At 51.7% G+C, this 22,534-nt stretch overlaps 1 protein-coding gene across 1 annotated transcript; it reads right to left on the bottom strand.

The window, feature by feature from the left end:
* Window positions 1-2,902: 2,902 nt before the first annotated feature.
* Window positions 2,903-11,262, bottom strand: NEFH (neurofilament heavy chain). The gene is made up of 4 exons (XM_010951301.3): window positions 10,332-11,262; window positions 8,250-8,449; window positions 7,188-7,312; window positions 2,903-5,617 (listed from the first exon to the last, which is right to left on the bottom strand). Exons 1-4 carry the CDS (start codon window positions 11,206-11,208, stop codon window positions 3,481-3,483), a joined length of 3,339 nt encoding a protein of 1,112 aa, XP_010949603.2. The 5' UTR covers window positions 11,209-11,262; the 3' UTR covers window positions 2,903-3,480.
* Window positions 11,263-22,534: the final 11,272 nt, after the last annotated feature.

The raw sequence follows: 22,534 nt of genomic DNA, 5'->3' as shown, positions 1-22,534 counted from the left end.
TCTTTTTTATGGCTGAGTAATATTTCTTTGTGTGTGTGTATATATGTGTATATGTATATATATCACGTCTTCTCTATCCACTCATTTATTGATGGACACTTAGGTGGCTTCTATGTCTTGGCTATTGTAAATAGTGCTGCTATGAACAATGGGGGTGCATGTATCTTTTTGAATTAGAGTTTTCATCTTTTCCAGATATATGCCCAGGAGTGGGATTGCTGGATCATATGGTGGTTCTATTTTTAAAGTTTGTTATCTGTTATTTTTATACGAATATTGTTGCCTGTTGAATTGACTAGAGTGTCATAATTATACTTCCTCTTGTACATAATTTTGTTTCTCTTGAAGTTATTTTGTTTTCTTTGATCGACTAAATCTTCCCACACTCTCCTGTAGTTCAGTAAAAGACTTTCAATTCTATACATGGTGGATCGTGTCAAATAATTTATCAGTTTAATTTTTTCTTGGCAGTCCCCCTCTCCCCCCAGGCCCACTGCAGTCTGGATCGGGCTGTACAGCTGTTGTCCTTCAACAACTTGTGGTCATCATCCTGGGGATCCCCTTCTCGTCTCTGCTTTGTTAAAGTCCCTATTGTCTGTATTCTTAGATCTTCTGTTTTTTGGTTTATAGTCTCCTTTTGTTAGAGCATGTCCCCTAATGATTTTCAGAGAAAGGATTTATGGGAAGTAATTTTTTGAGACTTTATATTGCTTTAAATTGCCCCCTTTCCACCCTCACACCTAATTTGTCAGTATAGACTTCTAGGCATTTTCCATCATTGCTGCTGAGAAGTTTAGGGCCGTTCTTGTTCCTGATCCTGGTTTTTTGTTTTTGTTTTCTCCCTCTGGAAGATTTTAGAATCCTCTCTATCCCTGGGTTCTGAAATGTCAGGTCCAGTTTATGTAACTCAGATGGCTGGCTCCACCCTGGATCTGGAGTTTGGTGTGTGACCCAGCAGGTCCAGTTAGTGTGTTCCATTAATCTCAGGATGGGCGCATTACCCGACCATCTAATGAGACTCAATTCTCAGACTTTGGTTGAACTGATAGAGACACAGTGTCTCTCTCCCTGATTTGTACCTGGAAGGGTACAAGCCCATAGCTACTTAGGATCTCCATGAAAAGAAGCCCTTCCTGAGAGATAAGCTATATTAGTTATCCATTTCTGTGTAACATATTACCCCAAAACTTAGTGGCTTAAGACAACAAGCATCTATCATCCAGGTGCAGTTTAGCTGGGTGCTTCTTCCTTAAGTTCTCACACAAGGCTGCAGTCAGTGTTGTCTGGGGCTGCAGTCTCATCTGAAGACTCAGCTAGAGAGGATCTGCCTCCATGCTCAACCATGTGTACTGAGGACCACAGTTCCTCACTGGCTGTTGGCCTCCTTCAGTTCCTTGCTATTTGGGCTTCTCCTTAGAGCAGGTCACAACGTTTCTATGCTAGAAACCAAATGAAGATCTCTTAGGGAATGAGCAAGTGCCTCCTCAAAGTTCTGCCCGAGGTCAACTCCTCAACCCAGGGTCCACATCTCACCTTCGACAACTATTTTCGACAACACAAAAGAGTGCCAAGACAGTAGGGTGGGATGGGGTAGGTCACATTTAAACAAAGGGATCTTTAAATGCCATTTTAGAAATGGTTTTGATTGGCTCTTCAAGGTATCAAGCATGTCCAAGGACTATATGAAAACCTGAGCATTAATTTTCTGAGCAGCTCTATTAGTCACTCATTATTATTCAGAGCTCTTCCAGTTGGAAATGACAGGGCCATATCCCAAATGAGCTTTGGCAAAAAGACTTTATTGGTTCAAAGAATGGCCAATAGGCCATAGAAAGGAACATCAGAATCAGGGACCTGAAGTCTATGACTCTCCAGGTATCTCTTCTCTGTCCATCTATCTCATCCTTTCTCACAGACTAGCTTTTCCACAAGGCTGGGGAAATGGCCATCCATAGCTACTGATTCCCTCATCCTCCCACCTTCTACAGCCATAAGACTACCAGCCAGTCTCACTTGTCCCAAGTTTAAAATCCCAGGGAAAAGCTCTGATTGGCTCACCTGGGATCAGATGGCCATCACTGGACCAGTCAGTCACCAATGACCAGTGGTTTTAGGGAAGTTAGAAAATACAGTGGCTCTGAGAACCATCTGGTTGGGAAAGAAGCAGTTCCCACCAGAGGCACTAATCAAACACCACAAGGTGTCATGACAGTCCTAAAGCTGGAAATCACGTAAGAATTTTACAGTAGAGACCCCACATAAATCCACAGGAGCACCACAGCTTTCAAAATCGTGTTCAGAGAAGCAGGTTGGAATCCATTTAAGTGACTGTTGACAAATTGTTCCCAAAAATATTGACTGCGGTTTTCACTACAGATGAATTAGCCATGTATGGCCCCTCATTCAAAAGCTCATCCCTCCTTACAAAAGAGGACATATGCAGGGTTCTGTGAATAGATTGCTCAATGTCCTTAGGACGTCACCTGTTCCCAGGCTTCAGTGTGCATTAGGATCAGGTGGGAGTTGGTGCACGCACTTCAGCAGACCTGTGCCTCAGATTGTTTCAGTGGTCTAGGGTGGAATCAAGGAGTCTGCATTTTCATATGGCTCCCAGATGATGCTAATGGAAGTGGTCCATGGACCTTGCTGAGAAACCATGCCCCGGGCCACCTGCCTACAAGGTTTTAAAGATAAAGCACCTAGCATGTTGCCTGGCATATGGTTTGTGCCCAGGAAATATCCCAACAGAGACCCTGTTGGTCCCAGACCTGCACAAAACCTGAGTCCCCCTCAGTACTATGCAGTCTTAAGTGTGAGATCAAGACCTCCCCTGCCCATCCCCCAGCCTGCCCCGGGGGAAAGAATAAATAACAACAGCAGCATTTTCATTTTATAAGCACTTGGTTTTATTGCACAGAAGCAATTGAAAGTGGACTCCAGTGGAAAAGTGCGCCCCGGCATAGTTCAGTGGCCAGTGCCCAGCCCCACCTCCAGCTCTTCCAGGATAGAGAGCTTGAGGCAAGGGTTTGACCACTCCTTTGGAAAATAGAAGGCATTCAGGAATAGGTTAAGACATCTCAAGCATAATATGTTTCTAACTGCTCATTCATTATTGCGGTCATCTGTCAATTGCACATACAGGAAATAAATGCACTTATTTGGAGAGGAGGGGGCAGTTTTTATAGTCAAGTGTTTACGTGTGGCATTCGGCATAGAGCACATTCGGCTACATAAGCTATCATAACATAATTGTCCATCACCTATGGAGGGTTTGGGGTGTGGGACCAGGGGTTTGGAGTGCCCTCTCTTGCTAACATATTGCTAATAGAAATTCCTGTTTGGTGAAGGAGGGCCCATCGTCTAAGCAGAGTTTGTTCTTAAAGAAAAGAGAGGAAAAGTGAAAATTGGTTATGCCGATCCTCGAGCTCCCAGACCCTCCTGAGTTTCTTTGGCTGCTCTGGATGTTCCTTTCTTCCTACCTTACTTCTCCCCCTTGGTGGCCTTCTCTTCTGTGGCCTTCTCTGGAGGCTTGCTATCTTTCTGGTCTGTGCTAGAGGACTTCTCGGCCTTTTCCGTCTTGGCTTTGCTGGGTGTGGAGGCCTCCTTGCTGGGCTCCTCAGGCTTCTTGGCCTCTGTGGCCTTCCCCTCCTTGGCGTCTTTTTTCTCAGGTGCTGCTGGCGTCTCTTCCTTCTTTGGCTTTTCTGGCTCCTTCTCTGCTGCTTTGCTGGGTTCTTTGGCCTTGGCATCATCTGGTTCCTTCTTGGCCACCTCAGCCTTCTCTTTGGGTTTGGCCTCTTCCTTCCCCTTGGCAGAAGCCTCCTTCTCTGGAGTTGTTGCTTTTTTCTTATCTTCAGCCTCTTCCTTCTTGGTTTCAGCTTTGGGTTCTTTGGGCTTCTCCACAGCAGGCTCCTTCTTCTCCAGCACCTCGGGCTTTGGAGCCTCTTTCTTGGGCACCTCATCTTTCTTGCTGTCCTTCTCAGTTTTTGGTGTGGCTGGAGCTTTCTCCTCCACCTTCTTTGGGGGCTCTTTGGCTTTTACCTCCTGCGGTTTCTCTTCCTCCTTCACAGGGGACTTTGCCTCTTCCTTCTTGGGGACCTCCTTCTCAGGAGCCTTGGCGTCCTCCTTCACAGGAGACTTGGCCTTCTCTGGGGATTTGGCCTCTTCCTTCACAGGGGACTTGGCCTTCTCAGGGGACTTGGCCTTCTCTGGGGACTTGGCCTCTTCCTTCACAGGGGACTTGGCCTTCTCTGGGGATTTGGCCTCTTCCTTCACGGGGGACTTGGCCTTCTCGGGGGACTTGGCCTTCTCTGGGGACTTGGCCTCTTCCTTCACAGGGGACTTGGCCTTCTCTGGGGATTTGGCCTCTTCCTTCACGGGGGACTTGGCCTTCTCTGGGGACTTGGCCTTCTCTGGAGATTTGGCCTCTTCCTTCACAGGGGACTTGGCCTTCTCTGGGGATTTGGCCTCTTCCTTCACAGGGGACTTGGCCTTCTCTGGGGACTTGACCTCCACTGGGGATTTGGCCTTCTCTGGGGATTTGGCCTCTTCCTTCACGGGGGACTTGGCCTTCTCTGGAGATTTGGCCTCTTCCTTCACAGGGGACTTGGCCTTCTCTGGGGACTTGGCCTTCTCTGGAGATTTGGCCTCTTCCTTCACAGGGGACTTGGCCTTCTCTGGGGACTTGGCCTTCTCTGGAGATTTGGCCTCTTCCTTCACAGGGGACTTGGCCTTCTCTGGAGATTTGGCCTCTTCCTTCACAGGGGACTTGGCCTTCTCTGGGGACTTGGCCTTCTCTGGAGATTTGGCCTCTTCCTTCACAGGGGACTTGGCCTTCTCTGGGGATTTGGCCTTCTCTGGAGATTTGGCCTCTTCCTTCACGGGGGACTTGGCCTTCTCTGGAGATTTGGCCTCTTCCTTCACAGGGGACTTGGCCTTCTCTGGGGACTTGACCTCTTCCTTCTCTGGGGACTTGGCCTTCTCTGGAGATTTGGCCTCTTCCTTCACTGGGGACTTGGCCTTCTCTGGAGATTTGGCCTCCACTGGGGATTTGGCCTTCTCTGGGGATTTGGCCTCTTCCTTCACTGGGGACTTGGCCTTCTCTGGAGATTTGGCCTCTTCCTTCACTGGGGACTTGGCCTTCTCTGGGGACTTGGCCTCCACTGGGGATTTGGCCTTCTCTGGGGATTTGGCCTCTTCCTTCACTGGGGACTTGGGTTTCTCTGGGGATTTGATCTCTTCCTTCACAGGAGATTTAGCCTTCTCTGGTGACTTCACTTCCACTGGGGACTCAGCCTTTTCTGGGGACTTGGCCTTGGCAGGGGACTTGGCCTCTTCTGCTGGGGGAGACTTTGCTTCTTCTCTTCCTTCCTCCTCCTTAGCTTCCTCCTCTTTCGCCTCTTTCTCCTCTTCTTCAGTCACTTCTTCGGTCACTCGGACCTCCTCTGTCTGTTCCTCCAGAATCACAGTTTCCTTCTCTGACTTTTCTACCACCTTGATTTTCTCTTCGCTTTTGACCTTTATGTGAGTGGTCATGGGGGGGATTTTGGGGAGTACTTCTGGAAGGGAGAAAGGAGTTGGGCCAAAGCCAATCCGACACTCTTCGCCCTCCAGGAGTTTTCTGCAGAATGGAAAATGGAACATGTTACTATTAACTCAAAGCAGGCTGATGAGTTGCGGGCTTCCTGAGTTACTCTGAAGGGTCACAGCATCCAACGATAAGTACTCTGGTGGAGGAAGGAGTGTGAATGGTGGGCGCTTTGAGACAGGAAATGGTCACTTAGCAGATCATCCCAGGGACCACCAGAATCTGTGCCCCGATGGCACTGCTCTTGTTTAATGCAGCTAAGGCTGCAGCTTACAAAACCTTTTGTTCCTGAAAAAGGGCCCTTGAGAGAGCACCTCTGTTAATAAAAATTACACTTACTGTCCCTCAACTAAAACATTATTCAAGAGAAAGGTGGGAGTATGAGCAAAGAATTCCACATTAATAAATCTGGGTTTAAGAGGTCTTAGAATGTTCCCATTTGAATTTCAAAGGTCTCTTGATATCTTATATTCTCATCCTCTGGATTTTAGGAATAAGATGGTGGCAGAGTTTCCACTCTTTCTTACTCACTAGATGTGTGACCTTAGCTAAGCCACTCAAACTCTTTAAGCCTCAGTTTCCTCACTAGTAAAAGCAGGGTCATAAGGAGTCCCTACTTCAGAGGGTTGTTTCAATGAAATAATGAATAAAAAGAACCTGGCAATACCTGCCTCAGAGTAAACGTAGGTGTTACCCATACAGACCAGTGCTTTGCAAATGTAACAGCATACAAATCACCCAGGGGTCTGATTAAAATGCAGATTATGATTCAGCACGCCTAGGGTGGGGCCCGAGAGTCTGGCTTTCTGACCAGCTTTCAGATAATGTTGATTGTGCTGGTTTGTGGCCAATGCTTTGAGAAGCAAGATTAGAGATCAGGGCCAAGACAGGGGAAGTGAAGGGTGGGACCAGCCAGCAAGTGGGACAGGTCCTCAGGGGGTCAGCCCTGTTCCTGAGCAGGACACTGCCAAGCCAGGTCTCGTGGCTTTCTGATGGCTGCATTTACTGAGGGCTTTCTCTGCGGCAGCCCAGTGGCACCTGCGTCATCTGGATTAGCTCAGGAACAAGATTAGCACCTCATCCTAACAACCCCATGAGATGTGGGTACTGTTATTATAACCCCCATTTTACTTCCCCAGTAAACTAATGCTTAGAGAGCTAAGAAACTCTATGAGGCCGAGTTGTAAAGGTCCCTGACAACACAATTACCTCCTATCCTTGCAAAGCAGGCCTCTGGTTGGCGGATTTGGGAAGAGGGTGAGGAGCTTTTACCCTCTAAATCATTGTCAGAATGAAACTAAGTCACTCTCAAGATACTTGTCCCTCAGAAGGTAGAATGGTCATTGCCAGGGCTGGTGGGGGGAGGGAGGGGGGAGTTACCATTTAGTAAGCACTGAATTTCAGTCTGGAAGATGAAAAAGTTCTGGAGATAGATGATGGTGATGACTGTATAACAATGCAAGCAGTTTAAATGCCACTAAACTGTACACTTAAAAATGGTTAAATGGTAAGTTTTATGAGCAGGCTGCCTCACTGGAGAGCTGGAAATCCAAGGCTTCTCCTCCTAAGAACACAAAGGCGCTCCACCCCCCTGGCCCCTCACCTGTAAGCAGCAATCTCGATATCCAGAGCCATCTTGACATTGAGCAGGTCCTGGTACTCTCGGAGCTGGGCTGCCATCTCCCACTTGGTGTTCCTCAGCTCAGCATCCAGCTGCTGGATGGCTTCCTGGGGAGGAGAAATCACACACGTCACACGTCAGTCCGCACCTGGCCCTCAGCCCCGGAGAAGTTGGGGCGGGCTGGACAAACCCAAGGCAGTCCTGTCCAGCCAGGCCAACCCCCTTCCTGTGAAAGCTACGGGGCCTCATCCACGGGCACGGAAACCACCAGGAACAAAAGTCCTGCTGTGTGTATAACCTCAGCCTGGGGAGTGGTCTGGGATGAAACACACCCGACACCAACAATGGTTATCATAGGTAAGTGGGACGAGGGGTGAGTTTTCACAGATCTGAAGCTTAGAAAGGGCTCAGTGGGAACAGGGCCTTGTCTGCTTTGGCTCCTGATTGTTTCCCCAGTGCTCCAAAGTGCCTGCCACCTAGTAAAGGCTCGGGAGGCATCTGGTGATGAGGACTGAAACAGTGCACAGAAGCACGTTAAATACAAGCTGAAACATCTCCCCAACCCCAAGCCCACTTAGCCACTGCTTAAGGTGAACCATTATGGCAGATTTTTATTGCCTCCTTTATCTACAGTCAACACATACTACTTGTATAAGAAGGTCTTTAAAAGTGCCATTTTCTTTCAGCTGTTGTCTTTATTGGGAGGTACCTGCCAAGGTTTTCCCCAGGCTACCCTCAGTCACGGACACTGCTTATTGTTCACTGAAGGCCCACTATGACCAAGGCCCTGCTGAGCATGCTCACTCATCTCATGAAAAGTTCATCTCTCTTGAACCTTCACAGCTCTGAAAAGGAGGCTTTTTTTTTTTCATTACATTGAGGGAATTCATATTCAGAGAAGCAGAACACTTTCCTGGGGTCACACAGCTAGAAAGACATCTTGATTTCTCTGGTATGTCTGACTCAAAAAGGGGCAGTGACTTGTCCAGGGTCACCCAGCCAGATGAGGCAGTCTCTGGCTCTCTCTGCTCCACCCCTGCTCACCTGGTAGGATGCGATGTCAGCCTGATGACGGTCCTCCAGCTCAGAGCGCTGCCTCTCCAGCGAGTCCTTGGTGCTTTTGAGCGTCTCCAGCTCTGTGGTCCTGGCCTGCAGCTGGCGCCGGTACTCAGTTATCTCCTCCTGTGCTGAGCGCATGGCGTCTGTGTTCATCTTGGCTGCTTCTGACAGTCGGTCCAGCCTCACTGGGAGAGAAGAGGACAGGACACAGGGTTAGACACAACTGGATTTGGATTCTAGTGCCCAGATGTGGAAGGTGACACACATGGGTTGAGGACCTATTGAATGCAGGGTGCCATCTTGGATGCTTAACTCACCCTATCCTTTGTGACAGGCAAATGACTACTGTCCAAGGCCAGTAGACCAGTTCAAGCAGCAGAGCTGGGCTTCAAATTTAGTGTCTATCTGGCTCCAAAGATCACACTCTGTCTCCCCAAACTCAGAATCTGGAAACTCTGCAGAGCAAAGGAAGCCCCCGTTTCTGGGCATCCTGGTTCAGCTCCCCAGCAAAGGCTGGCACTGCTGGGGGTTCAAATGAGAAACTCGGCCCACGGAGCTTAACTGTGAGCTTGTGGTTGAACAAGTTAATGAGCCTGTGACCTTTAGAGGCATCGAGGGCGCTATGAGCCACCGTGTAGCCATAGCCCCTTCCTTGTAGGTTTCTGCTGTGCAGAGCCCAAGGTCACTTCTGACCTGTGTGCCAGCTCCTCTGTCCCTTCCTCCACCAAGCTGCGCATTCTCTAGCACAGGAGCCCCTGCACCAATGGCAGCCACACCCCAGCCCCTGTGAGCAACGGGTAGCTAGTTTCTAGAAGATTTTCCGGGGGCCAGTAGGGGTCTGGAAACTAGTCTGAATCTCCTGAAAGTGAACATCCTGAATCCTGAGATAATGACATTCAGGACCTAAGTCTTGGGAAGGTGGGAAGAAGAGATGCCAGCTAGGTGGTCCGGAAGTCCCCGGATGCCTGTGTGAAGGGCAAAGCCCAAGAGAGCAGAGAGGTTTGCTATGGGATAAGCCTTGCTGCAGAAATGGGGGAGGAGATGGTTCTGCCACTGCAGAGGAGAGGAAGGAACTGGAAAAGCCATGTATCCAAATCCTAGCTTTTCTGGTTTTCTCTGCTAATGCTAGCCAAGACTTGGACACCATCCAAGTGGGTGAGGATTCTTACCCACTGTGGATCACAAACCTGTATGAAAATCACTGAAGCCTCCATCCCCTCTCCCAAGAACAATGCAGAAGTTTTACACTTTTGGAAATAATCATGGAGCTTCCCAGAGTAAGAAGCCCAGTTAGTCCACCACTCTTTCAATCCCAAAGGAAATGAAAACCAGAAAGGGCAAGTGTTGGTCAAAGTCACCCTATAGGAGCTGGGCTCAGAGCTGCGACAGCTCAATCTAGCTGACTCAGGGTGGCTTGGAGTTGGGGGAGCGGCGGATTTGGGAGGCTCCCAGCTTTTCTTCTGGGAAGAGGGGACATTAAAGGGCCCACTGGCCACCTCAGCCTCAGGCACCAATTGGTTGTGGCGATGGTCCCCCTGGGGAGAAAGAATGTGAGGGTGACCCACCCCTCCCGGACTGTCGTGGGGAGGAGCCTAATAGGTGTCAGGTGAATGGGCCCCCTGCAGTGTGCAGGAAAGGGGGATGGGCAGCGTCGGACAGGGAAGGCATGTTACTTTGAAGGGCAAAGAGCTTCCAGTGCCTGTGACTAGAAGACGGCACTGCTTTGAAGCTGTAGAGAGAACCTGATGGAGAGGGGCCTCAGAGTGGGGTTACCTAACCTTGGGAGAAGGAGCAGAGCGGACCCGTAGTTGAAGGACAGATAAAGGGACCCTGGAGGAGGCAAAAGGAGAACCCAGAGTTGTGGATAAGGCCGGGGGCTGGGTATCCTACAACTCAGAGTGAAACTGTTAAGGGGCATGCATCTTGCAAGGGGAAGCTGAGCAGGACATCATTCAACCCAGCCACCTCTATGCAGCGCCCACCACCACCCTAGTTCACACCACCCTGCCTCTCGTTGTTCGACCAGCAGGGGCGCCCCACCCTCCCTAACCCCGCGCGCCAGCGAACCTCGGAACCACTCCTCGGACTGTAGCGTGCTCTGCACCGTGTGGCCTTCAAGCTGCGCGCGGATCTCGCGCAGTGCCGACGTCACGTCGCACTTGAGGGCGTCGCGCGCTTCAGCCTGCGCTTGCGCCTGCGCGGCGCCGCTGCCCTGGATCTGGCCGAGTAGCTCGCCCACCTCCTCCTGGTGGTGACGCCGCAGGTAGCCGCACTCTTCCTGCAGGGCTTGCGCTTTCTTCTGCAGCTCGACGCGCGCCGCATCGGCCTCCTGAGCAAAGCGCGCGAGGGCGCGGGCGGCCGCCTCAGCCTCCTCGCGCTGCCGGGCCTCGTCGTCTAGGCGCTGGCGCACGTGCGCGATGTCCTCCAGCAGGTGCTCTTGCTCCAGGCGCAGCTGGCCGCGAGCCGCGCCCAAGCGCAGCACTGCGCCGCGCATCTCGCGCACCTCGCGCTCGTACAGCTCACCCATGGCCGAGCGGCCAGCCTGCTGCTGCCGCAGCGCCGCCGCCTCGCCCTCCAGGCTGCGGTTATGTGCCTCGAGCTGCCGCACCTTGTCGATGTAGCCCGCGAAGCGGTCGTTCAGCGCCTGCAGCTGCTCCTTCTCGCTGCGCGCCGCCGCCGCCGCCACTACGTAGCCCTCCGGTCCGTTGCTCAGCGTGTCTAGTGAGTCGGTGCTGGAAGCGGCTCCTGCGCCGCGGAAGCGGCTCGGCGAGGCCGACACGGAGCTCACGGACGTCCGTGCCCACGAGTGGAAGCCGCTGGAGGAGCCGGCTGCAGAACGCACTCCGCCCGCGCCGCCCTTGCGGGCCAGCGCGTAGTGCAGGCTGCCGCCTCCGTGCAGCGGCGGGAAGGCGCCTAGCAGCGCGTCCGCGCCGCTGAAGCTCATCTTGGCCGGAGCAGGTGCGGCTGCCGGCGGAGCGGGAGCCTGAAGCCAGGACGGGGAGGGCGACACTGCGGCAGCACCGGGGCGGCCGGCCCTTTTATAGCGGCCCGGCGGGGTCCAGCCCCTAAGCAGTTGAGGGGGGGGAGCGGGGGAGGAGGGCCCCGCCCTCTCCGCCTCCTCCCCCAGCGGCCCGGGGCTGGCCGGCTCCGCCGCAGTGAGAGGGGTGGGGCAGGGTAACCAAGGAGTGAAGGGGAATCGATGCAGCGTCAGAGGAGCCCCCCCCCCCCCGGCCGAGTCAGCGGGTGGAGGACTCCCGGAGTGGACCGACAGGGACCACCGGATGCGGGTCGGAAGACTCTGCTACTATGTTCGGAATAAGAGAAGGAACCAGAAGGGGAGAGGACAAGGAGACCTGATAGGAATAGGGGCAGGATGCCTAAGGGATGTAGCAATAGAAGACTCTGTAGTCAATAGGATGAGGGGGGGCCCCGAATGAGAGGGGGCACAAGATTCTCCTAGCAGTTAGCCCCTTAGAATCAGGGGTACAGAATGTCTGCAGCCGGCCCAGAATAGGGGAGGGAGAAAAGTAATCTAAATGGAGGTGTAGTGGACGCTACAGAGGATGGAGATAGAAGACCCCTGAATGGAGGTACATAGTTCCCCTAGTAGCTAGAGGGGCCACCAGGAGAGGGCTCAGGGAACTTTGCTGCCAACTCCAGAAGAGGGGAGGGGGACCTGGAGTTGGGGAGGGCGGCAAGGCTACCCTGAACTAGGGTTGTGGGAGACACTGCAGAAGATGGAAAAGGGAAGCCCAGATGGGGCGGTGGGGCACTGGGATCTCTGCAGATAGGAGATGGGAGACCCTGCAACTGGCCCCAGCAAGGAGAAGCCTCAGTGAAGTGGGCAGAGGGTCCCCTGTAAAGGCAGGGTGTGAGGGTCAGAGAACCCAAAGTGGGGGTGCTGTGGGGAACTGAGCATGAAGTTGGGAGAACTGACGTCTATGTGGGGTGAGGGGAAGTGATAAGTGTGCTAGAAATCACTCAGGTCAGGGTCTGCATACTGAGGTCAGCTCCACAGTTGGTGGCCAAATGACCTTGGGAAAGTTGTGCACCCTGCTCGGTTTTCCCATTTGTACAAAGGACCTTGCCCTGGGTCAGTCTGCAACTCTAGACCCTCTGCTTCCCCAGTATCTTCTTCTTTGTGTGTGTGGAGGGAGTCTCTTGCTGAATTGGAGGAGAACCCTCCTACTGCCAGTGGATGTAGCAGCCGCTTTCCCACGACTAGGAAGTCCATCTTTCTTCCTCTAACCTCCCCTACACCCACAACAGACAAGTGGGTGCCATGATAGGCCTTCATTCTCAGCCCCAGAGAAGTTGTGGGATGCTTTCAGAGTACCAGAGTCCCTCACCCCCATAAGGTCTAATTCAGGTAGAAAAGGGGGCCCTGGTATTTGGAGGGCCTTGCAACTGCTCTTGTAATTTGGCTTTTTCTTGGTTTTGGCTCAAGTTAAGTGCCTTGGGAGTTGGCGCGGCGCTGTGGCTGGTGCTTCAGCACCAGGGACAGGGCCCACTGTTTGTTGGGGAGAAAGGGGTTAATGTCTTCAGGGTGGGGAGGGAGGAATGCCATCCCTACTTTGCCCGAGCCCTGTGCTATGCAGATGGGGAACTGAGGAGGGTGAATGATCCAGCAGGGTCACATCGGGAGCCAAAGATCCAGGCCCTTGACCTTTTGCTAGGGTCCAGTCCCATTTTCCATTAAGTTCTCCTATATACACATCTGGGCTGCCTTGCCCCTCCATCGGGAGCTGAAGGGACACCCCTAGATGCCAGATGCCAGGAGGGAGCCTTGAGACCCCCTGGCGAGTCAGCGTAGACTCCCCTCCCCCCACCGCCCCAGACCCGAGCCTTCCTCAGGCAGTTATCTCAATCCCACTATGTTTCCAGTTTACAGGGTTTTACTTTTGTAGGATGGGGACAGACAGATTCCCCCAGGAAAGACCTCTGCCAGTTCATTTCTCTTTGCCCTTTACTTCATTCCCAGACCCCTGATTCTAAGCAGACCCCCAGAGATGGGGAAGGATGGTGCTGTCCCTTTAACCACGTTTTACTGGGAGGAGAGTTTGCGGGGAGGAAGAAGGAGGGGGAGGGGATTTTCTGGTTTTGCATGGAGAAGCAGAACATGATGAAGCATTTTTCCCTGGCTAAAGATCCAGTCCAGCTCCAGTTTGCAGGGGGCAGAAGGTCTGGTTTTCATTTGGTGCTGGGAGGATGGAGGTGAGTGTCTGATCTGAGGCTTCTGAGAATGGCATGGGTGGGGGGCTTGAGGAGGGCCCCCATGCTCTTACATGGCTTCCAATTTACTTGTCATTCTGCTTGGAATCTTGCCAGTAGAGCCCTGTTCCTGTGGGCCTTTTCAGTCATCTACATAATGCAGATGCATCCTCTGGGTGTAGGAAAGCTGATAAGCAGCTGAAAGCAAGGGGGAGTGGCAGGAGGGGCTGGGTAAAAGAGGGGAAGGGGCCAAGGTGGATTCTATGAAGGCTGGGGCAGGCGACAACCATGGGATCACAGCTGCCTGTGGATTCCAAGCAAGAAGTCCCAAGCATGATTCTTGTGGCTGGAAAAAAGTGACATGAGGGTGGGGGTCCTGGGGTCAGCCTTCCCAGAGGGCCTTTCAGGTTGACCTCCAGGAAGCCATCCCTCGCTTCTTTTACTCCCACGTGTAGTCAGTTATCTCTATGGTCCCCAGTGCTAATCTACCATATCACACTTACCACTCTGGCTTGTCATTGGGTGAATGAATGGATGGATAAATAAATTTCATCAGTTCTCTAGCCAAACTTGTGGTCTAGAGGGAACTGAAAATGATTCTGCCCTGAGTCCTTGGGTCTCAAATCACTTTCATCTTCCTGCCCTCAATTCTTACCTTTTGGAAGTGAGTAGAAAAACATGTTCATTCATTCATTCATTCTTCACATGTTTACTGAGTGCCTGCTATGTGATAGGCATACACAAAACTCTGGGATCCAGAACCCCACAAAAGTCTAAAATTCTCTCCCTGATTCAAGGGTTCTCACATCCTCCCCGAATCCCATTGCAGCATTTCCCAAGGCACCTTCTTGAGTATGATGATAAATATTCCTCTAAAAAGAGAGGAAAAGAGTTTCATGGCCAAAGGAGTTAAACAGAGCTCTTGGCACAACTCTTGGGGCCTGGAGTTGGCGATGAGCAATCGGAATCTCCCAGAGGTGCCGAGTTCCTCCAGATTTGTTTGACTACAGGCCCTTCTCATCCTCAAGTGTCACCCACAGTGGTGCACGCTGGAGGACCCACTCAGATTTGAGCTCCACCCCCTGTTCCCCCTGGGCTGCCATCTGGGCTCCTGTGTACCCCCAAGGTTAGTGCTCTTCATGAACAGGGCTGCAGTGTGAAGGATAAAGTAGTACAGCTCTCTGTGAACATCAGACAAACATTGTTGCCACTTAATTCATTCCTTCATAGTCTACAAGATTCATACAGCATCCCCAGTGGTGAGTGCTGGAGACTCTGAAGAATGAGGCCCTAGTGAGGGGGGATCCGTCCCATGTATACAGTAGAGAGAAAACTCAGCCAGCACTTTTCTCTTGATACCTCCTCAGACCTGGTTCTCTAGGTGAGGGCCATTGTCCCTATTTTATAGGTAAGTAAACAAAGGCCAGAGTAAGGTAGTGAGTTGCCTGAGTTGACCTGGTGACAGTGTCTCAAAACATCCAAACTCAAGCTGGTGCTGCCCACAGAGGGTGGAAACCTATTTCTCTGTCTCAGGAGGGGCCCAGATGGCCTGAGGTTGGAGGAATGAGAAGCCCCCAAAGAGAGAACAAGCAATTGGCCGGGTTTGGGGTCTGGCCTCTGACAGATCACCCAGCTGAGGGTCCCTGTGACCTATGACCCAATGTCAGCACATCCTTTACATGGGGGCTCACTCCTAGCCCGGGCATCCTGCACCACTGTGTCACCTGTCTGGGGAACAGCATGTGACCACTATTTGAGGGTGCATTTGCTAAACTTATTCTCTTCCTGCTTTATTTCTCTCTATTGAACTTGACCTTTTCTCACATGGAAAATTCTACTATCTTTTCCCCTTCTGTAGAATGTGAGCTTCACGAGGGCAGAGATTTTAGTCTGTCTTATTAGTGCTGCTTTCCTAGAGCTTGGGACAATGACTGGCATACAGTAGGTGCTTAACAAGTAGTTGTCAAATGGCTGAGCAGCCCTGCCTGAGAGGCTGGTGATCCCTTGGGCATTTCAGCACCAGGCAGCTGGACAGTTCCCGGTCGGCTCCGCCCTTGGAGAGCGGCCACTGCAGGCTTGGAGACTGCCAACAGCCTGAGCTGTGCAGTCAACTTTGCTGGGGCTCAAGCCCTGCCCTCTCCATTGCCTGTAAACTCACCTCAGTAATACTTTCTCCTCTTTTAGTTTAGCAATTATTTTTTATCCACCTATGAAGCACCAAGCATTTCTCTTTCTCCTCCTTTCTCTTCTCCTTCGGTGTTACTCATGCCCCATGTACTCAGTCTCTCCTTCAGTTCCCCTCTCTGTCTCCTGTCACATTCTTGCATCTCTCCCCTACTCCCAGTTTCTCTGTCCTCCTTAGCCCTTCCCTCCTCCCCTCTTCCTCCTCCTGCTCCTTAGAGGTGTCCTATTTTTGCAGGACTTGATTTATAGTAAAAGGGAGGCAGCCTCCCCCACCCCACACACACACTCCCTTTATGAAGCAGACAGCAAAAACTGAACTAAGTGCAGTTTTTTATAAGCCTCCCCCTCCTAGTGTCCACCCACAGTTGTAACCACAAGGGGACTGGCCCCAAGCTGATGAAAGCCTGCAGCGGTCTGCCTGCCTGCCCACCCGTCTGCCACCCTGGAACGACACTGAGTGGGAGGCTGAGTTCTGCCACAGAGGTCAGGAGCTGGTGGGTGGGTTTACAGATCTGCCCCAACTCCCCTGCTCCAGTTCCCTTTGTCAGCAATTATGGATGAATGATTTTCTGGCTGTGGTTCCTGAGTCTGAGAGTGAGATGGTTCAATTGGTCTTCCCTGAAGGAACTGTTCTAGCAACTGGGTGAGGCTTGCCAAGTTACACGTGCTTTATCTAGGGCCATCCTATTCGTGTTACCTAGTGCAAGAGGCTAAGCTATAATAAGACTCAAGACTCTCCACTGAGGAGGGGATGGGGTACCTCTCCTTTTACACCTGGCTTCTCTCATTCCCTGTGGAGTAGATACTGTTACTATCCCCACTTCATGGTTTGGGAAATGGAGGCTCAAAGAGATTGGGTAACTTGCCCCAGGGCACAGCTAGTAAGTGGTGGAGCTGGGATTCAAAGCCAGGTCCGATGGGCTCCACAGCAGGTGTGTCCAAACCACAGGACTGTGCTACCACCTCATACGTTCATAGGGAAGCCCAGCTGGTTTCCCACAGGACCACTGCTTGAGAACTGGACCCAGCTCTTTCCTGGTCCCATCACACCTGACTGGGGCTTTGCTGTGGGGGTTCCTTCCGGCATCTTGGTGGAAGCAAGATGAGTTGAGAACTGGCACTTTCCTGGGGGAGCAGGCTTCCCAGTTAGTACAGGCAGGAAATTGAGATGACAGCCAACTCAGCTTTCTGGATGGCCTCGCCTGAGGAGACCGATAAGTAGACAGCAGTCATGGCACCATGATTGATGGTCATAGTGTAGATCTCAAATCATCAAGAAAACAATTTTGGCAACCTGTGTGTGGTGAGCACCTGCCTCCTGCATGCTAGCCGCCTACTTATGCGGTGTCCACAACTGGCCTAGGTCTGCAGGGCCATCCTCCAATACAGAGTAGGACATATAGGTCAGAGAAAGGAAGTGACCTGCGAAGGTCACGAGCAAGGTGGTGGAGGGGCTGTGGCTCACACCCAGGCCTCCTGCACTTCCCAGTATCCACATTTGCTCTCAGAAGAAAATATTTCAGTGATGCTTCATGGCTTTATTCTGTAGGAGAAGGCTGTCTATAGTACATTTTAGAAAGAGTTTATGCCAATGAGTTTAAATTGGAGTGTTGCAGCTTAGGGGGAGAACTATCAGTTGGATAGAAGTTCATTTCTGACAGTCAGTTATCAGGTAAATGAGGCATTACTGGCCCTTAAAAGAGGCCCCTGCAAGGTGGGAAAGCCTGGGGTTGGTGGAAGTGACTCTTGCTTTGCTCAGGGGCAGCCGCACCCTGGCCCGCCCCTCTGAATTCAGGCTGCATGAGGACACACAGGGTCTGGCAGCAGCCTGGCACCACCCCAAAGCAGCAAGCACCAGTAGCGGGGAGACATGCCAGGGAAGTTTCTGAAACCTCTTCCTCGCCCTGAGCCAGGTGCCTGCCTGCCATGGACGGAAGACTGAGGAGCCCAGAGCAGACTTGGACGGGGGACTTGGTCACGCACACCAGTAAAATCTCTCCTGGGCCCCTGAACTGCCTTCTGGCTTCTGGGGAGGTTAGTGGTGAAGGAAGGAAGGAGACAGAGCTGAACTTGAGGTCTTTGCTGTCTCAGGGGGAGTTAGTGGAGAAAATGTGCTTTTTATTAAATTAAAAAAAAATTCTGCCTCAGTACTAGTCAGCAAAGCAAATCCCCAGGGCCCACCACATCCTCTGAGTTACTTTCCGGTGGAGGGGCCTGGGGACATATATTCTGAGCCAGTGTGCCTATAGCAGAACTGCCATTTTTGATCTGGTCTTAACCAACCTTCCATGTTTACTGATTGAGCCCCTGCTGTTAAGTCTTTTACAAACGTTATCTCATTGAGGTGTCACATCCACTCTAAAAAGCTTTGATGAGAGAATTGAAGCCTGGAGAGGTTAAATCACTTGCCAAGCACAAAACTTGACTCTAGAGTGCCACCCTCATCCCACCTCCCTGTCTTTGCTCACAACTGGACCAGCTGGACCCCTCCCAGTAATGCCTCCCTGCCTTATCTCTTCAGTCTGAGCTCATTACCTAAGTGCATGTCCTGGGACCTAGGTGATGGCATGTGCTGAAGTCCCTGGTGCCTGTGCCCTGGTGCTTTGGATCCTTCCTAGACCATGAGCCCCTGAGTGCAGGGAGTGGTACTTGTACCTGGGGGCTCAGGATGTGTGCAGTGGGTGAACAACCGGTGGGGACATAAACACTTGAGGCACAGATAGAAGGACACAGAAATGTTCCCTGGCAGTGGCTTTGGAGGGGGCAGGGCTGGACAGAAAGGACAGAGAGATTTGGTATGCCCTGCCCTGCCCACATCCCTCTTTGCCCAAATCTTTCCTACCTTCAAGGCCCACTTCTGTGAAATTCTTCATTCTGCCATATTCTCTCATGCCCTGAGCTTCTTGTCTGAAATCCTTTCCCCCATCCCAATATTTACTCCCCACACTTCACACAACGTTCTCTTTATCCTTCCGCTACTCTACATCACCTTCACCTTCACGGAGCTTTCTCTAACCCCGAGGTATGGCCCCCATAGTCCCTGCCTTTCCCTCATTCTAGCCTAACACTGTATCCTAAAGGGCGATTTGTCTCCTATCCAGACTTTGCACTCTGCAAGGGCGTCTCTTATTCAATGTTGCTTCCCTAGGAACTGGTACCAACGTATTAGCTCAGTGAAGTTTCTTGAATGAATAAATGCCGATCAGCAGTGATCTATAGCTCTTTCTACAGGCTCTCCTCCACCTTATTCATCTATAATTATAAGCCATCTTGGACTGTGTTTCACCAGCTAGAGTCCAAGGAAGCTGGGCTAGAGGGCCTTAGAGGCCATCAGTTGTACAGATGAAGAAACTGAGGCCCAAGTGTTCAGTGGCAGTCTGACTCCTAGTCAGTGCTTTCACTGCTGCTCACAGCTACCTTGCTTCTGGTTCTGCCTTGGAAGAAGGAACTGAGACATGGATGTTACTTCCTGGCTTGGCAGGGTGCTTTGCCCATTATCACAATCATTGCCTTTTACTGAGTGCTTACAAGGTGCTAGGCCCTCTGTAAGTATCTTTCCTACAATTTGCAATTCTCACAATATACAAAGGGAAGGAAGGTACAATTACCTTTAATTACAGATAAACTGAGGCAAGTTAAGCAGCTTGCATATTTATCAATGTGTCTTCTAGTTTCTTTCATAAACCTATCCGGGTTCCATTGGAGCCTCACAAGACTTGTCATCAGGCCCATTTTCCAGAGGGAGAAACTGAGGCTCCAGGACTACAGAACCTGTTTCTGCACCTCCTATTGCAGCTCTCCCGCTAGACAGCCGGTGCCTCCAAGAGCGCCCTCTACAGGCGGAGGCCGGCACGCTTGAGTCAGGTCAGCCCCGCCCCCTGGCGCCGGAAATGCCCGAGCGCTCCCTCCGGCTTCCGAAGATTGTCGGGTGCTCCTATGAGGCCCAGGTTCGGAGAAGCAGGGAGCGCTTCCTACAACTCGAGCCCGACTTCCTCGCAGCCTTGGCCGCCGTGGTGTCGGGTCAGAGGCATCACTGGAAAGCGCGGAAAAGTGGCGGCAGCCTTGGCTGCCATTGTGAGTAACGCCCCGACAGCCACCGAGAGGGCGGGACGCGCAGCCTCCAACGAAGGAGGCGGGGCTCTGGGAGAGGCGTGGCCAGCGCTCTTCCTCGGGGGCAGGGCTCCTGGGGAAGGAGATCGTCCCCGGGGTACCGTGCCGCAAGCGAAGACACGGGCGCATCAAGCCCTGGGCCTGTGTCCGGACGTCTGTGCAGCTGTGGGCAGCAACCTTTTCTAACCCCAGATCTCAGTTTCTACACCTGTCAAATGGGGGCTCTTCCAGGACATTTCCACGGCTGCAAACATCAGAATTTCATCCAGCATTCTCAGAATTCCCATCTCCAGACACTAAGAAATCAGAGCTGCGTCAGTGTGGACGCTCAGAGCTCTGAGATCTCCCCTTGCTGCATTAGCACTCCTGACACTGGAGAGTTCTGAAGGCTGGAGACATGCTCCTTACTGGTGGACCAGGCTCCCTGCAGCCTGGGATTTGACAGACATGAAACATGGCTGTGAAAGTAATACGTAACAGTAGGAGCTCAGATATGTTGAGCACTCAGACTGTATGCCTGGCTTTGCATGAAGACTATCACATGTATTATCTCTATCTCCCCACAGCCCTGTCTGGTAAGTCCTGTTCTTGCCATTCCCAGTTTACTGATGAGGCATTTGAAGCCCAGAGTCACAGAGTAGTAACCCGTCCAAGGTCACCCAGCTAATAAGTAGCTGAAGCAGTAGTCCACAGTCTTACTCACTGTACTGTGCTGAGAAACATTTGATCTGAAAGGCATGTGGCAGAGGGGGGAAGTGACAAGCACCTACCAGTGCTAATAATACATAACACGAATTGAGCACTTGGTATGTGTTGGGTGCTGGCATAATTTATACCCCAGACCCTATAATATAGGTTTTGTTATTTCCAGTTCACCAATGAGGCTCTGAGAGGTCATCTCATATGTCTCTGGTCACACTGCTAGTACAAAACTGGAACTTTTGGGTTCATCAATGTGCACTCTGCCTGCCTGTATATCACTCTTAGCAAGGCCCCCCTCTTCTCTGAGTCTCAGTTTTCCCTTCTGTAAAACGAGGGGCTTGGAATGGAAAACCCTGGACGTTGTTTCCTGAGCTCACCTTATGTGATTTTAGGGACCCTTGACATGACGTCTGGCATCCTGTGTTTGTTCCTGATTATCTGTGACTTGGGAATGCCTTGGCCAAGTCCTTTGCATCCCTGAGTCTCAGTTTCCTCCTTCATAAAATGTGGAGACTAGACAATTTCTTTTTCCTTTCTTTTTTAAAGACCTTCATTGTGATATAATTCCTGTACAGTAAACTACACATATTTCAGATGTACAATTTGATGAATTATGATAGATGTATACATAGAGACTAGACAATTTCAATTACCAGGGCACTTTCCAGCTTTAATATTTTATGACTGCAAAGGAAGAGACAAGCTGAAGTTCAGCAAACTGTGCATCTTCTGAGATATTCCAAAGACTGTGGATCTGTCACCTTACTCAGAACATTCCTACTGCTGGGCTTCCAAGGACAGGCACCTCCACAGGCGAAGGGGATCAGCCACCTCCAGACAGTTAGCAGTAACTGCCGGTCTCCTAATGATTCACATCCACCCCTGAGGTCAGACCAGCCCAACACTGAATGCTAGCTCTCCCTCTGGAGAACCTCAGACAAGTGACCTCTCCTGTCTCAATTTCTGCATCTGTAGAATGAGGTGCTAATAGGACCAGCTTCATTTGAGACTGGGTAGAAAAACATGCAAAATGCCTAATACACTTTCTGGCTTGTAAAACTCTCAATAAACACAGCTGTTACCGATTGTTTCTGTAGCACTGTTCTGGGCACTAGCAGAGTTCCTGAGCCTTGGACCCTGCCCACCCTCTGCCCTGCCTCTGCCCCCAGGACCAAGATGGTGTTAGGGACGAGGGAGGAGAGGCTGGGTCTTGCTGAGTCATCGGGGGACTCAGATATAGGAATGCAGGCAGTCCCTGTCCTGCCCCGGAGGCTGCAGGTGCAGGCTGCCAGGCCTGATGGCAGCTGAAGTAGTTAGTATTAACGAGCATTCCAGCACGTCCCTGGCTGGCGGGAGCCCCTGGGGAGGGGCAGTGGGCCGTGTGAGGACCAAATGGTGTCAGAACTGCCGCATTGTGTGCCAGGGGCTGCAGCTCAATGCAGGCTAGTTGGAGACGAGTGCGTGCTGTGATTCAGGCTCTGGTGAGGTGCATCCACACCTGTCGTGTCCCCAGGATAGGGCTGTGTGGCACAGGACAGGGTTCTCAACCTGCAGTACTGAGACAACTCCTGGGGACCTGTGGGTGAGCTGCAGGGGGCCGGGAGCCCTCAGAACTGTGTGCAGGATGGTGTGGTGATTCCCCAAGAGGCATAAGATGCCCAAATATAAAAACAGTTCTGGATTTAGGAGTCAGAAGAATTGGTGTAAGACCTTGTGATTCTGGTAAATGGCATCCTGTGATTCTGGATGGGGAGTTGAACCGCCCACCCCTGCCCCTCAACCCCAATTCCTCCCTTCCTTCCCTTCTTCATCCTCCTTTCAACCATTTCTTGAGACCTGTTCCAGGCCCAGAGCTGCACTGGGAATTCAGTCACAAAGAAGCCAGAATCCCAGCGCCCCTCATCCCCAACAAGTAAGGAGCCAATTTTACAATGGCTGATAGAGGACGAGTCCAGGAGTCGTGGGAGCCACAAACTGGGGCTCCTGATCTAGCGTCAGGAGGGGTGCGGGAGGCTGGGGAGTCAGCCGGTGAGTCCTGGCTCAGTGCCCGTGGCCTTGGGCAG

The sequence above is a fragment of the Camelus bactrianus genome, chromosome 32 (genome assembly GCF_048773025.1).
Source record: "Camelus bactrianus isolate YW-2024 breed Bactrian camel chromosome 32, ASM4877302v1, whole genome shotgun sequence".
NCBI classification, from domain to species: domain Eukaryota; kingdom Metazoa; phylum Chordata; class Mammalia; order Artiodactyla; family Camelidae; genus Camelus; species Camelus bactrianus.
Note: the sequence above shows the minus strand (reverse complement) of the source record. Positions and strands in the feature narration are given on the sequence as shown.

Excerpts from the sequence above, each read along its gene's own strand:
- NEFH (XM_010951301.3), bottom strand. The coding sequence starts at position 11,208 with ATGAGCTTCAGCGGCGCGGACGCGCTGCTAGGCGCCTTCCCGCCGCTG. Across the intron at positions 8,450-10,331 it reads GTCCGAGGAGTGGTTCCGAG|TGAGGCTGGACCGACTGTCA; the intron begins GTTCGCTGGCGC and ends CTTCTCTCCCAG. Across the intron at positions 5,618-7,187 it reads ATCGAGATTGCTGCTTACAG|AAAACTCCTGGAGGGCGAAG; the intron begins GTGAGGGGCCAG and ends TCCATTCTGCAG.